Source organism: Schistocerca nitens, chromosome 2 (assembly GCF_023898315.1).
Source record: "Schistocerca nitens isolate TAMUIC-IGC-003100 chromosome 2, iqSchNite1.1, whole genome shotgun sequence".
Taxonomy (NCBI): domain Eukaryota; kingdom Metazoa; phylum Arthropoda; class Insecta; order Orthoptera; family Acrididae; genus Schistocerca; species Schistocerca nitens.
Window position 1 is genome coordinate 1,171,010,522 of NC_064615.1, and position 15,710 is coordinate 1,171,026,231.

The window sequence follows — 15,710 nt, forward strand, 5'->3', positions numbered from 1 at the left end:
AATCAAACCAAGTTTGTAAGGTTAGAGGAAGGGAAAGATGGATAGGGTTTAATGTACCGTCGACGTCCCACTTCATTAAAGACAAAGGCAAGGTCGTCTACCTACAAAGAATTTGGGATATTCACCGGAGACATGCACGTGGCACGTGACGCATCTCACTGAAAATCACATCAGTGGAAAAATCTTGTTCAAAATGGAAATCTCCACAAGATGCTACTCGTTTTCATTACGAGCATGTCCCTTATGGCGGCCGTACGTTCTGAAAACAAAACGGAGACTTTGTTTGAACACGTTTAAGCTCCAAACTCCAATTCCTACATTGTCGTTTCGTGTATTCAGCTCAGCAACATAAACTCGAAGAAGACGAAGTATGTTACGGACATTAATTTTGTTACAGAATGGATGAAAGCTGGCCATGGAAGTATTGGAAGAGTAAAGAGTACTTATCAGAGTGAAGTAACCCAAAAGAACGGATTATAAAAAGAAGCTACCGCTATCTGGATCTGGAAATCAGAGCGGGCACGACTTTGATGTGTAACAAAAAGGTATTGGGTGTAGGAGAGGGGCCATGGATGACAGCACTGTTGTAAGCCAGAGAGTTTGTAAGTTTCGAAAACACTGTGCATTTTGTGTATGAATCGAAAAGGAGAAGTCGATCACTTACTTAAAAGAGAATGCAGGATACTACGAAAGAATTAAGCCAACACAGGGTTGGCTGACAGGCTAGATTGTGATTCAATAACAAAGTACGCGGCAACAACAACAATTAAAAAGAGAAAATTAGTGCTCTACCTGTACATCTTCCGTTTTGATATTGCATTATGAACAATGTTGCGAATTTTCTAATACTGGACTCACCTAACTTAATATAGTCACAAGAGCACGAGAGATGACCATTGTTGGGAACAAACTAACTGGTTCATTTTCAGAAGGACGGTAAGAAGATATATTCGTGTCATGGTGCAATCAGAGGCCAGCAGGCAGAGAGGACACTTCCCAGAAGAGCCAAGGAAAGCACTGACTGATAGGCTAATGAGACACTGACTGGGTGTCGAACCCCGCTGAAGAACTACATGTAGAAACAGAAAATGAGACGGATTGTGAATAAGCAGTCGACAGAGATTAAATTCGGAATAATAAAGTATCATTAATATGTACTTACTACTACATAGGGACACACAAGCTGTGTCCAAAAATATGCTGGTTTTTTGAAGAAGATACTAGGTCTTTATTTTTTCTGAAAGATGGAACATCTCGCGTGGCGATAAACTCGAGTTCGATACAAATGTTCGTAACATTTTGTTGAATAAAAATGCACACTAGAAATACGTAGTTACATTGACAAAGATGTCGCTTCGAAAAGTTTTTGAATGGACAAAAGGTTTCTACAGTACGTTCTTGTTCTCTTCTTGTTTCGTAGAGGCCAATTAAGCGTCACAAAATTTACGTATTGTGTGTGTGGAGCGCAGTTTGCTGTTCTCCCAGCACTTGCACGTCCTCTGTTTGTGTTGTTCCTTCCTCTCCTTTGTCCGGAGGGCAACAGACTTTCTTCTTGGTACTTTGTTCGGGAACCTCACTTGCTTAAGCATTCTACTGAGACATTTTTCGATCTTCTTAATGTCTTCTCGTACCTCCCACTTCTTGCAGATTTTATGTTGCTTCCATCAACTTTAGTGGCTTGGTGTTACTTTTTTGCACTTAAGCCGCAAGCTGAGTAGTCAACTTCCTGAGATGCATCCTACAGAGATGTCAGTACAAAGGTAGACGTTTGTTCCTGGTCGGGTCCGTGGTTTTTCACAGTTTTTGTAGAGATCCTGGTTTGGTCGTCTTTTATATTCATTACTTTCTGTGAAAGTGGACTGGTCGCAATGTCATCCTCATTATCTTTCCCTAATGATTTCATGTTTGTGTATGAGACTCTCCTCTCCTAATTAGCACTGGACATTCTGAAGCATGTAGAGCTTCAAGGGGGTGACTGGTAGTGCTTCATTTTTTTCTGTTACGGTAGTGACACTTCTGGCTATACGTGCTCTTGATCAATTGGTATACGAGTTCCAGCTTGTTTACTCGAACTGATAATGATATTCTTGCCGAAAGACAGGGTTGCCTACACTCTCCTAGATATTTATACTCGTTGGTTTTCTTGTTTTCTCACTTCCCTAGGTGCAGTATGCTAGGAGTATCACCAATGTCCGCGACGTGTTTTTTTGAAACTACACATTTAGCCCTACATTTGCTGCCTGTTGTGTGGCAACACTGAGCGGAAGCACTGAATGTTCTGTTATTAGAGATCACTATGAAAAATTCTCGGAGCATTTGATTACATCAAAGTAATTCTGGGTGGGCATCTGTGCGAGTTCCACGTTACAGATTAACACGGAAATTGTCATGGACTCTTTGTTAGAAGAATATAATTATAAGAAATATTTGCTTAAACAAAAGATAAGAAAATGTGAAGTCCACACACAACTTATGTTAATGCTCGCCACTGTCTTGAAGTACTGTCACACCTTCATTGAGTGACGGTAATCATCACCACTCTATTGTATGACGTGTTTCAAGTTCACACAGCTTCATTGCTCTTTCGGGAAACACATAGTTTATCAGCAGCCAGTTTGCATCGGAAAATCTGTACTGATTCAGTTCAAGAGTGTACGCAAGAAGGGGCACGGAGGTCAGCTGCCCTCGTCTCCCTTCTCCTGACAGCCAAACCCTAGGAAAAGAACTTGCTTCGTGCTCTCAAAGAAAGACGTTTCGCTTCAGTGTCAGAGACCCGGAAAGTGTAGCAGATAATGACTGGAAACAAGTGTGCCCAGCACAATTTTTTGCGAAATCTGAAAAGCTTTTCACGATTCAGCGAGGAACTAAAATCAGTTCCCTCACCTCCTTTCCCCTTTAGCTCAGTAAGTGGATACGATCATGATATAGTTCGTTGTAATCTTCTTGCAAATATGATATTCTCCAGTTTCCAGACATTGTAAGTAATCATGCTCGCACTATCTTTTGGCCGAGTCACTTACCAATCGACAGCGACTAAGGAGCACTCAGTCGAAAACCAGTGAACGTAAGACCACAAGGAATATTAATTAATGAACCACAAATAAATCTTTGCAAATTAACTAATAGACTATACACTATACCATTACTGTGAAACTATTTGTACGAAATTTCCGAATTTCTCGATCCCAAAGACTGATTTTCGTCCTGTATTTCTCTTCGCTCTGGATCTTCAGGACAGATATTTTTCGCTGTGATGTACACTCCTGGAAATTGAAATAAGAACACCGTGAATTCATTGTCCCAGGAAGGGGAAACTTTATTGTCACATTCCTGGGGTCGGATACATCACATGATCACACTGACAGAACCACAGGCACATAGACACAGGCAACAGAGCATGCACAATGTCGGCACTAGTACAGTGTATATCCACCTTTCGCAGCAATGCAGGCTGCTATTCTCCCATGGAGACGATCGTAGAGATGCTGGATGTAGTCCTGTGGAACGGCTTGCCATGCCATTTCGACCTGGCGCCTCAGTGGGACCAGCGTTCGTGCTGGACGTGCAGACCGCGTGAAACGACGCTTCATCCAGTCCCAAACATGCTCAATGGGGGACAGATCCGGAGATCTTGCTGGCCAGGGTAGTTGACTTACACCTTCTAGAGCACGTTGGGTGGCACGGGATACATGCGGACGTGCATTGTCCTGTTGGAACAGCAAGTTCCCTTGCCGGTCTAGGAATGGTAGAACGATGGGTTCGATGACGGTTTGGATGTACCGTGCACTATTCAGTGTCCCCTCGACGATCACCAGTGGTGTACGGCCAGTGTAGGAGATCGCTCCCCACACCATGATGCCGGGTGTTGGCCCTGTGTGCCTCGGTCGTATGCAGTCCTGTTTGTGGCGCTCACCTGCACGGCGCCAAACACGCATACGACCATCATTGGCACCAAGGCAGAAGCGACTCTCATCGCTGAAGACGACACGTCTCCATTCGTCCCTCCATTCACGCCTGTCGCGACACCACTGGAGGCGGGCTGCACGATGTTGGGGCGTGAGCGGAAGACGGCCTAACGGTGTGCGGGACCGTAGCCCAGCTTCATGGAGACGGTTGCGAACGGTCCTCGCCGATACCCCAGGAGCAACAGTGTCCCTAATTTGCTGGGAAGTGGTGGTGCGGTCCCCTACGGCACTGCGTAGGATCCTACGGTCTTGGCGTGCATCCGTGCGTCGCTGCGGTCCGGTCCCAGGTCGACGGGCACGTGCACCTTCCACCGACCACTGGCGACAACATCGATGTACTGTGGAAACCTCACGCCCCACGTGTTGAGCAATTCGGCGGTACGTCCACCCGGCCTCCCGCATGCCCACTATACGCCCTCGCTCAAAGTCCGTCAACTGCACATACGGTTCACGTCCACGCTGTCGCGGCATGCTACCAGTGTTAAAGACTGCGATGGAGCTCCGTATGCCACGGCAAACTGGCTGACACTGACGGCGGCGGTGCACAAATGCTGCGCAGCTAGCGCCATTCGACGGCCAACACCGCGGTTCCTGGTGTGTCCGCTGTGCCGTGCGTGTGATCATTGCTTGTACAGCCCTCTCGCAGTGTCCGGAGCAAGTATGGTGGGTCTGACACACCGGTGTCAATGTGTTCTTTTTTCCATTTCCAGGAGTGAATTTTAATATGGCTATTTTTGATATACCTAGATACTCGCAGTCTCTAATAAACTTCGTCCAATTAACCGTAACCTGATAACTTACTTTAACTGAAGGTCAGGGCAATCCTCGATCCCGACATCTACATATGTGGACTGTTATGTCGTCGACTGTGTAGAGCGTTCGGCAGACGTACTCTAGTAAATAACAATCGCAACACACGAATCATCATGTTTATCACGTCTGTAAAATGTTGTTCGTGAAGATGTACACTGTGTAGCTAGCAAATAAAAAGTATCCTTTACTGTAAGAATAGTCAAAAGATGTGGTTTGAATCAGCGGTACAGATATACTGCAATCACGTTCAAAGAAAACAGAACACCTTGAACGACATTACTATGTTCTGCAGAAATCATTAGCATTTGAATCATGTTGCCCCGTGGGTTCAAGTTCTACAATGATGTTACCTATTGCTCTCGGTGTCGCTACAAACGAAAGGTAATGGATCAGTGTGACTGGAGCAGACGTGAGACGTGCAGGATGCTCGCAGACCGTACTGTCAAATGAGCCAGTTTGAAAGAGGGCTCATTATTGGAAAGAAGAATATGATTCATACACACGGGAAACTGCTGCTCTTGTGGGACGAAGTGTTTCGGCAGTGCAATGGATGTGTACGGAATGGTTCACTGAAGGCCGTAGAACACGGCGAGATGGGTCAGGTCGCACCGCCCAGACCAAACCCCGAGAAGTTCAACACCTCATCCGAATGGCACTGCAGTATAGATCTGTGTCCTCCTCGGCCTCCTGGCACAACAGTGGCAATTGTAACACACCCTACACTAGCAGGGTATGACACTTCATCGCCGTTTATTACGTCACTGACTACGTGCGCGTCCTCCACTTCTCCGCCTACCTTTGACGAATGTGCAGAAACATGCTATATGGTAGTGGTATATGCAACGTCACTGGGAAAAAGAATGGCATCAGATAGTGTTTCCACGTGAAAAAAAATGGCTCTGAGCACTATGGGACTCAACTGCTGAGGTTATTAGTCCCCTAGAACTTAGAACTAGTTAAACCTAACTAACCTAAGGACATCACAAACATCCATGCCCGAGGCAGGATTCGAACCTGCGACCGTAGCGGTCTTGCGGTTCCAGACTGCAGCGCCTTTAACCGCACGGCCACTTCGGCCGGCCGTTTCCACGTGAATCCAGGTTCTGTTTGCTTGAAAATAATGGCAGCATTTTGGTTCGCCACCGACAGGGGGAACGGCATCACAGTGAGTGCATTTGCACAAGACATGTGGCGCCGACTCAAGGCATTATGGTTTGGGGTGCTATTGAGTACAAGCACAAATCACAGTTGGTGCCTGTCAAGGGCACTGCGACTAGTGTGACCTACGTGAATGAGATCCTGCAACCCGTAGCCATACCTTTTCTACAGGTGGCATTTTTCAGCTAGACAATGCACGATAACATGTTGCTGCGGGAACAAGTGCCTCTTGGTGTCACAGGATGTCTGCCTTGTACCCTGGCCCGCCAGATCACCAGACTTGTGGCCAATAGAAAATGTATGGGATATATGACGGGTGCAGCGCTGAATGCAACATAGGTGGCTATACCACAGGACACAATTCGCGTCTTATACGCGTCGATGTCATCACGCGTAGAACAAGTTATCAGGACCAATGGCGGACGCTGTGCCTGATAGGCCACAGGACAGATGCTGCACCGAGCTGACTGAAGTGCTGATCATTTCTGCAGAATATACTAATGTACATGTCCTGCGTATATGAACGCCCTATCTCTAGTTGTTCGAGATGTTCTGCTTCTTCTGTCTTGCGCTCCTTACATTTACTGGTTCAGTTACGAATGCTTCATAAAGCAGCTGTTTTCTCTCCTGAGGCACTCTGATAAACAACTGAAGGAACTGATCGTTGACACCCTAGAAATTGTCACTGCGACGGAGTTGAGGTCCGAGCTGGTCCTACACAACTTCTGTGGGGCGACAGGCCAGCCAGTGGAGTGTCTCAGCACCACGCTGTCATTTCACAGCGACACGAACCATGTTGGTACTGACGGACGGCAGGTAACACACGGTGCCGCAGGAAGTCCATGACGTACCACTGGCCCATCAGAGATCACTCAGTCACTACAATCGAGACCTGAAGTCGTACGTGGTGGCTCCCTCACCTTGACGACAGGAGTAACAGTACTGTGCCTCTCCAAAACATGGGAAGAACGCCACCTAAGTCACCGCTGTACTCGCCGACGGTGGGCATCCGGGGTAGGACCACGACATTCATCAGCAGACTATGCTCCCCAGTAATGGCACCAACTGTGCTGCGGCGTTAACGGAAGCTGACCCATCGAACGGTAATTCCATAGTCCGGCTGCTGCTAGCCTCCGACCAATGCTGCAGATTGTTGCTGGCAGTCCATTACTTGTTCTCCTATGGAAGGCGCAGACCTGACGGGGTTGCGATGTGCATGGTGAGGAGTACAACGATGCTCCCTTGAAGTGGTCAGATGTGTTCGACCGAAACCTTGACGACTAATGTGCTTGCCGCCCCCCCCCTCCGCCCCCCCACCCTTTCGCATGATGCCAAACGTCGGCCACTGTTACATCCGAGTGACCCACAAATGTAGGTATTGCACGATTCGACCAGCCTGCCAAGCGGAGACGCACAAATCTGTCAGGTACTGATAAATGTGTCTCATACGAGTGTGCGGCATCCCTTTGTCCTTTTCAGTGATCTCTCGACATTGGACGCTGTCAACGCTCCTTGTACACCCTACAAGTTCTGTTAACAACAATCAAAATGACCAACACTAATGTATTCTGGTGGTCTCTCTGCTTGATACAGAGACTTGCAGTTTCTAATCATTAACATACCAAACGGTGGTGTGGGCATGTACGAAGTTACATTGACATCCGACAATGTCTTCAGGGTAATTCACTTTGTCTTTATCAGGTAGTATAATTTCCTGGTTCATTAGCAAACTCAGTTAAATTGAACACTAAATATTGGATAACGTAGAAATAAAATCCGCCTCTTGTCTTTTCAATAATGTTTCCGCGGTGCCAGTACACAGAGCTGAACAAAAATAACACCACAGACACAACATTTGCCATGACATCTTGGTAGATGATGGTTGCAGTGTCTGTGTGTCTACGGGTTGCATTTTTTCATGTGACTTGTCAAACCATTGGCAGCACGGCATCTCTTGCCGCAATTGTCACAAGTGTATCTGGTTGCTGAGGCAGTAGCAGTGGTAGCATTGCGAAGCTTTTTCTGCCTTAATCTGTCTAACAAGCTTTCATCATGATTCGACATTCCAGATGATATATCATCGCGCCACTCTGGTCTCATGCTAGCCCGTGCCTCCCATCTGTTTGTGTCGATTTCAAAGCTCTCCATATCTCGTTTACAGGAGTCCTTGAACCTCAATACAGGACGTCCTACATGTCTTTTGGCTATAGAGATCCCTCCAAGCATCACCTCACGTGGTAATCTGTCAGGATCCATACGGTGGACGTGTCCCAGCCAGCGGAGTCGTCTCTGCTTCAAGGTAGCTGAAATACTGTTGCAGTTAGTTTTAGATAGCACTGCTTCGTTGGTCACTCGGTCCTTCCACGTTACTCCGAGGATGGATCTCAGGCACCACATGTGGAAAGCATTAAGGCGATGTTCTTGTTTGGCATAGGTAGTCCATGTTTCCGATGCACACAAAAGGATGCTTAGGACGCCAGTTTGATATACAAGAATTTTGGTGGTCAGAGAGAGTTTGTTGTTTTTCCAAACACGTGTAGAGTTTGCCAAAGTTGTCGCAGCTCTTCCAATGCGAGCATCAGTTTCCTTGTCAACAGACGTGTTGGATTCTATAGTAGATCCAAGATAGCAGAAGTTATCTACGACTTGTAGAGTAGTGCCATCTAGTGTGATATTCGGCTTTGTGTTAGCACCCTGAACGATAATTACGGTCTTACTGCTGTTCAAACTCATCGACAGTAAGTGGCATGCGTGACTAAACCTTGATACTAGCACTTGCAGCTCTTCTGCGGAGTTCGCAACAATTGCAGCATCATCAGCATACAGGAGTTCACGAGCGGCTATCTCGTAACGCATTGTTTTACTTTTCAAAAGACCGACATTGAAAAGCCTTCCATCTTTCCAAGTATGCAGATGTACTCAAACATTGCAATTCTAGAAAGCCACTTGGAACAGACCGGAGAATAAAATTCCAAAAAGTGTAGGTGACGGTGTAGGAAAACGATTGGCATTCAAAACAGCTTCCAGGCATCTCTAAAAGGATAAACACAAACCCAATGTGGTTTTCAAGGGAATATGCGAAATAGTGGCCACTTCAGGTAACGACGATGCAGATGTATAGTGATCATGCCATGTTCTCATCAAAGCAGACCACAAAGGCTCAATGACATTGAGATTTCGTGTCTGTGGCGGCCTGCTGGTGCTCACAGAACCAGTCCTGTTCGATGCCAGCTGTGAAAACAGGACACTGACGTCGTGGAATACGGAATCACCATTGGGTAACAACTGTTGTACTGTAGGATGGACCTGATTAGTCAAAGTAGCCACATAATACCTGGCGGTATGGCCGCCTTGCAGAGGAATGCCGCGATGTGGCTGCCGTATCATCACCGAAACCCCCGCCACGTTTCTCTTATGGAAACAAGCATCAACCAGATGTTGAAAACAATGTAAAACAAGACTCATCCGTCTGGTACCGCGCGACCGCTACGGTCACAGGTTCGAATCCTGCCTCGGGCATGGATGTGTGTGATGTCCTTAGGTTAGTTAGGTTGAAGTATATTCGAAGTTCTAGGGGACTGATGACCTCAGATGTTAAGTCCCATAGTGCTCAGAGCCAAGATTCATCTGACCAAATGACTTCCTTCCATTGCTCCATAGTCCCAGTTTTATGGCTTCAGCACCACGTTTCCCAGCTATTTTCCAATTACGGTCATTTGTACCTGTGATATCTGATCTTGAAATTCCCGGTCTTCCTCCAATTTCCAGCTAATGGAGCGTCCCCCTTATTGCTTTCATGAAGACAGGATTCTTGAGTGCGAAAATCAGTTCTGCAGTGACTTCTGCAGCTGCCTTCCTCTTATATTTTGTCAAAATCCTCTTTCACGACCGTCCGTCACGACCACTCAAGACACACTTTCGTCCGTGTTGCGACTTAACGGACGATATTTTTCCAATTTTATTGTGTGCGGTATAATTTTCGATGAGGCGCCTCTTGAAATGTCGAACGCATTGGTTGCTTGGTTACGGAAGTAGCCTCCATGCCAGCCCCAACAATTTTCCCAGGTTCTTAGTCACTCAGCTCCTACGTAATGCACTGACAAGTACGCAGAACACTATTGAGGCCATGGCTGACTCTTGCAACGTGCTGAGGACTTTGAACAAGTGCCTTACGTAGTCAAACAAAGCACCGCCAACTGCAGTCTTAGATATTATCTGATTTTATATTCACGCGTGAATTTCTCGCGGTGCTTCCATATTTTTATCCTACCTGTTTATATGTACATTTAAAAAAAATTCTTTATTTCCAAATCTTGCCGGCCGCGGTGGTCTAGCGGTTCTGGCGCTGCAGTCCGGAACCGCGGGACTCCTACGGTCGCAGGTTCGAATCCTGCCTCGGGCATGGGTGTGTGTGATGTCCTTAGGTTAGTTAGGTTTAAGTAGTTCTAAGTTCTAGGGGACTTATGACCTAAGATGTTGAGTCCCATAGTGCTCAGAGCCATTTGAACCATTTCCAAATCTTAATAATTATAAAATTTTAACCCACTACCTTATGTGATTAGTGGGCCCAGATAGTGATACAATGGTTACAATTGCAGCTAATCTAAGTTATATTTAAGTAATTAGTTAGTATGTAAGCTACGGAATAAGTGCAATGGGCAAGTTAGTTGAGTTAGTTAATTATATATGAAAACAGGTAACCTAACTATTGACTAGACACTAATGCCTACATCGTTACATATGTGTCAGCTAAAAGTATAAACCTACTCATAGAGCCTTGCTCCTGGACCTAACCCCAATGAGCATGCCTCTGACACCGGGCAGGCCAAGATGTTGATCGCTGCAGGTTCCTAGAAATAGTACCTAAAAACTAAGTCCTACAACTAAATTTATCCTAAAGTCAAGTTCGGTGCATTGTCAAGATTGGTGAAGTTGCACCCCACTCCCCCTAAGTCCCGAAACGCGGCGGATTCCAAACTGAAGAAGTCGGCCTTTTCGCGCCCAGGCGGTATGGGAATAGGGTACCAGACTCTATAGGTGTTTCAATAATTTTCTCATTCTTGCATTATAAAATCTCTATTGAAATGCTTCTATTGCTAAACTGGTACAAACGCGTGGCGCGTTAGTTCAGAGAGTCTCCGCTCGTTGCGAAGTGTGCTGACCCACAGTGTGCTGTGGTTGCAGGCGGCCTGTACTGCAACTGGACGTGGGACCTGGTGCTGTGCTGGCCCCCCACCAGGGCGGGCACCACGGCCAAGCAGCGCTGTCCCAGCTTCAACGGGCTCGACCAGACCAGTGAGTACAACCGCTAAGCGTAAATGTTTAGGAGTGGCCTCGCGAAAGGCGTTCATTGAGAAGAAGTTCGCTACCACTCTAATCCTCGACTGGACCTAACTTGTGCCACCGAGACTGACCTGCATTGAGCATACAAGGAAACAAGCATGCACCAGATACTCATCTTTGTCCTTGGTGGTCCCGTAGAAGTCTAAACTGGATAATTAGTATCCCCACTCTCACTGTCTTCAGTTTTTAGGAGCTTCTGTAATGCATTTGACTGCCATAAACATAAGGGGCAATCAAAAAGTTTCCAGTCAATGGCCGTAGTCTCCTGAACTACTGCACTGTAGTTCCTTCTCTAGATTGTCGCACAGATGACAAAATGGTAGGTATCGAAATAGACGACAGAGGGATAGAGAAATAATTAAAATCGATCAAAAGAGGAAAGGCCGCTGGACCTGATGGGATACCAGTTCGATTTTACACAGAGTACGCGAAGGAACTTGCCCCCCTTCTTCCAGCGGTGTACTGTAGGTCTCTAGAAGAGCGTAGCGTTCCGAAGGATTGGAAAAGGGCACAGGTCATCCCCGTTTTCAAGAAGGGACGTCGATCAGATGTGCAGAACTATAGACCTATATCTCTAACGTCGATCGGTTGTAGAATTTTGGAACACGTATTATGTTCGAGTATAATGACTTTTCTGGAGACTAGAAATCGGCTCTGTAGGAACCAGCATGGGTTTCGAAAAAGACGGTCGTGTGAAACCCAGCTCGCGCTAATCGTCCACGAGTCTCAGAGGGCAATAAACACAGGTTCCCAAATATATGTTCCCAGGTATATGTTTCTTGACTTCCGCAAGGCTTTCGATACAGTTCCAGACAGTCGTTTAATGAACAAAGTAAGAGCATATGGCCTATCAGACCAATTGTGTGATTGGATTGAAGAGTTCCTAGATAACAGAACGCAGCATGTCATTCCCAATGGAGAGAAGTCTTCCGAAGTAAGAGTGATTTCAGGTGTGCCGCAGGCGAGCGTCATAGGACCGTTGCTATTCACAATATACATAAATGACCTTGTGGATGACATCGGAAGTTCACTGAGGCTTTTTGCAGATGATGCAGGGGTGAATCGAGAGGTTGTAACGATGGAAAATTGTACTGAAATGGAGGATTTGCAGCGAGTTGACGCATGGTGCAGGGAATGGCAAGTAAATCTCAATGTAGACAAGTGTAATGTGCTGCGAATACATAGAAAGATAGATCCCTTGTCATTAGCTACAAAATAGCAGGTCAGCAACGGGAACCAGTAAATTCCAAAATTATCTGGGAGTACGCATTAGGAGTGATTTAAAATGGAATGATCATATAAAGTTGATCGTCGGTAAAGCAGATGCCAGACAGATTCACTGGAAGAATCCTAAGGAAATGCAATCCGAAAACCAAGGAATTAGGTTACAGTATCTCGCGTCCGTCGGCCGTCGTAATTTAATATATTATTATTGTTATTATTATTATTTTTGATTGTTGCCGACTTACGTGGTGGGCCTTAATAAAAATGATTTTACGATTAAATGCTTTCCTGAAGCAAGAAGATGAATGCATCTTAAAACATGAGCATACAAGCTGAACAATGTAATAAACTTTTCATATTAATTTCCTCGGCTAGTCATTTCACTTTAAAGCAAAAGATCTTCAGTTATTAATTACAATTGCGGCCCACACACGCGCGAGAGTATTTTTTCTTACCTCCGTTAACCATTGTATTGTAGTCGGAGTCCTGGCTCTGGGTCTCGGCTACGGTACTGAAAATAAGAATCTTAAAGCTAAGTATTTTCTGCAACGTCGGGCGGCTGTGGAGAAAAATTAATATTATCTTAATAGCGGGCGAGTTTTCCGCTTCCGCTAATTTTTCATAAGTTAATATCGCCACGTAATGGCGTCGTTGGCTGCATCGGCCGCTGCGATTGTTGAACTGTAAATTACTTGAATGCAGGTTAATTCAAGGAAGGCGGACATGAAATCGGGATCACCTCTTACAAATTAAAAGTGCACAATAATATTAAATCATTATATTATATGCTTAACTCATACAAATATGCTTACATTTGCCAGCACTCGAAAGATGTCCGTCGATACACAATAAAGACAAGAGAAGAAGTGAAGACGACTAAAAAATTAACAAAAGAGCGTATCTTGTCGTCTCTTTAGATCACGTTGTTATATTTCTTTGCATTGCATTTCTTTGCATTTCTCGACAGAGAAATTATTGTTTTACGGCTACATGAAAAAAAAATACTATTCAGTTTATGGATGTCTCTTCTTTATAAATACTGTTTTTTAAGTCTTTTCGTAATATAGCACTGGGGACGCTATAAGTACGCTTGTTCGCCCACTGCTTGAATACTGCTCATCAGTGTGGGATCCGTACCAGATATGGTTAATAGAAGAGATAGAGAAGATCCAACGGAGAGCAGCGCGCTTCGTTACAGGATCATTTAGTAATCGCGAAAGCGTTACGGAGATGGTAGATAAGCTGAAGTGGAAGACTCTGCAGGAGAGACGCTCAGTAGCTCGATACGGGCTTTTGTGAAAGTTTCGACAACATACCTTCACCGAAGAGTCAAGCAGTATATTGCTCCCTCCTACGTATATCTCGCGAAGAGACCATGAGGTCTAAATAAGCAAAATCGGAATGAGCACTGAGGCAATCATCCCACCGAAGCACCAGGTTGAAGATACCCGATTTGTAGAACACTGTGTTCTGATGTGTAGAGAACTCCGTAACTGCCTGCCACGCATTCACGTCGGATAGTATCGACGACCCTTCTCGGCATTTGCGACCGAAGGGGTAATAATCGCATGGAGAGAGACCAGGACCATAGGGAGGGTGCGGGAGTGTCTCCCGCTTGAGGGGGCGTAACTTCTACTTCACTAGATTTGCGATACGGGGACGGGGGCTATCATGAATCAGTAGCACCTCCCGGGTCACCATTTCACAACGGTGGTTTTCAAAAGACATGCAGCCCCGTACACAATCTTCATTCTCCGATGGGTGTCTACTAGTGTTTCTCCTTCTGCGATCAAGATCACAATAACAAGACTTTGGTCCTGTTTGGACGCACTTGGTAATAATGTCGCCGTAGTTCACGTTCCCGCATTTACCGTACGTATATCGGAAGGACTGGAATGCCACACTAATCCGTTGCCTCCATGTCGGTGGTCATACACCGGCGCCTGAGTCGCGCTATGTCGCATATACCGCCGCCACACCCTCACACGAAAAGTTTTTGATCGTGCTTATAGAAAAGACTCGTTAGTTTCTATTATCTTCATTATTTATTCAAGTTTTTTGTCCCACATATTTCTCAAGATAATGAACGTTGCAATATAAGCACTAACACTGCGCAACACCATTACATCAGGAGAGCTTACGCAAAACGTCTTGCTCTGAACGCACCTAACCAGCGACACCTCCGCTGATTTTTAGTGCCAAACATGCTGCACTTGGTCCAAACTCAGTAACCATCAAATTCCAAAACGGATTTTCAAAGTGTAGCAGAGTGTGCGCTGATTTGAAACTTCCTGCCAGATTAAAACAGTGGCCGACCGGGACTCGAACATGAGACCTTTGGCTTTCGCGGTTAAGTGCTCTACCGACTCAGCTACCCAAGCACGACTCAGGACACAGCTTTACTATCACCCCCCCCCCCCCAAGACAAAAGTGTCACGTTCGAATCCTGGGCTGGCACACAGTTTTAATTAACCATTATAATGTAGCGTTTCTATTTTTTTTTTAAGAAAGCAAGGAACTTGATCCTGGATGTTATGTTGATATTCGCCAAAATAAAATTAATGCTTAATGTTGCGTTTTCTCTGAACACCACTTTTCACGTTTTTTATATTATTGGACTGATTCAAAAATCTAAAGGTTTAGCTAGTATCAGAATTACGAGTGATTTAGAATTTCGTTTTGAGATTCGATTTAAGTGTTTAACACCTGAATTATATCGCAACACATCGGTTCTGACGTGACTAAAATGCATTGTGTCCGCCTTCTAAACCTGCCAGTGGGGTATACATTATCTAAATCTAATGACATTTTAAATATATGTAAGCCTTTCGGCATATTTCGTATCAGTTTGTATCCTTCAATAGTTTAGTCAATCTTTCGGCTGTTTTAGCGAGAAGTGGTTATTAAAATTAGCCAGGTATTATTCACACCTAAAGTGCTTCTCAAGATACCTTTATAGATCTGTATGTCGCAAACATGGTTGTAATTATTGAACGTCAGAAACCGTTTTCCTCTTTATTATTACTCCACAACAATTGAAATGCATATTATAAAATCATGTAAGCGTCATTGTGAAATACAGTATCCTGATGTTTCTTTCTTCGTCTACGGGCTTTACTTACCGATATTTCAGAAGGACAACGTCTATTATGGTACGGAATACATGGCAAACAATGTTGTACTATTTGATACACAAACTAATACAGT

At 45.2% G+C, this 15,710-nt stretch overlaps 1 protein-coding gene across 1 annotated transcript in view; it reads left to right on the forward strand.

Annotated features, from left to right (window-relative positions):
- LOC126235632 (PDF receptor-like) overlaps nt 1-15,710 on the forward strand; it is a 368,747-nt gene that overhangs the window by 165,176 nt on the left and 187,861 nt on the right. The window contains exon 3 of the mRNA XM_049944344.1: nt 11,121-11,231. Coding sequence (XP_049800301.1) covers nt 11,121-11,231 — 111 coding nt within the window. The remainder of the gene's footprint in view (nt 1-11,120; nt 11,232-15,710) is intronic.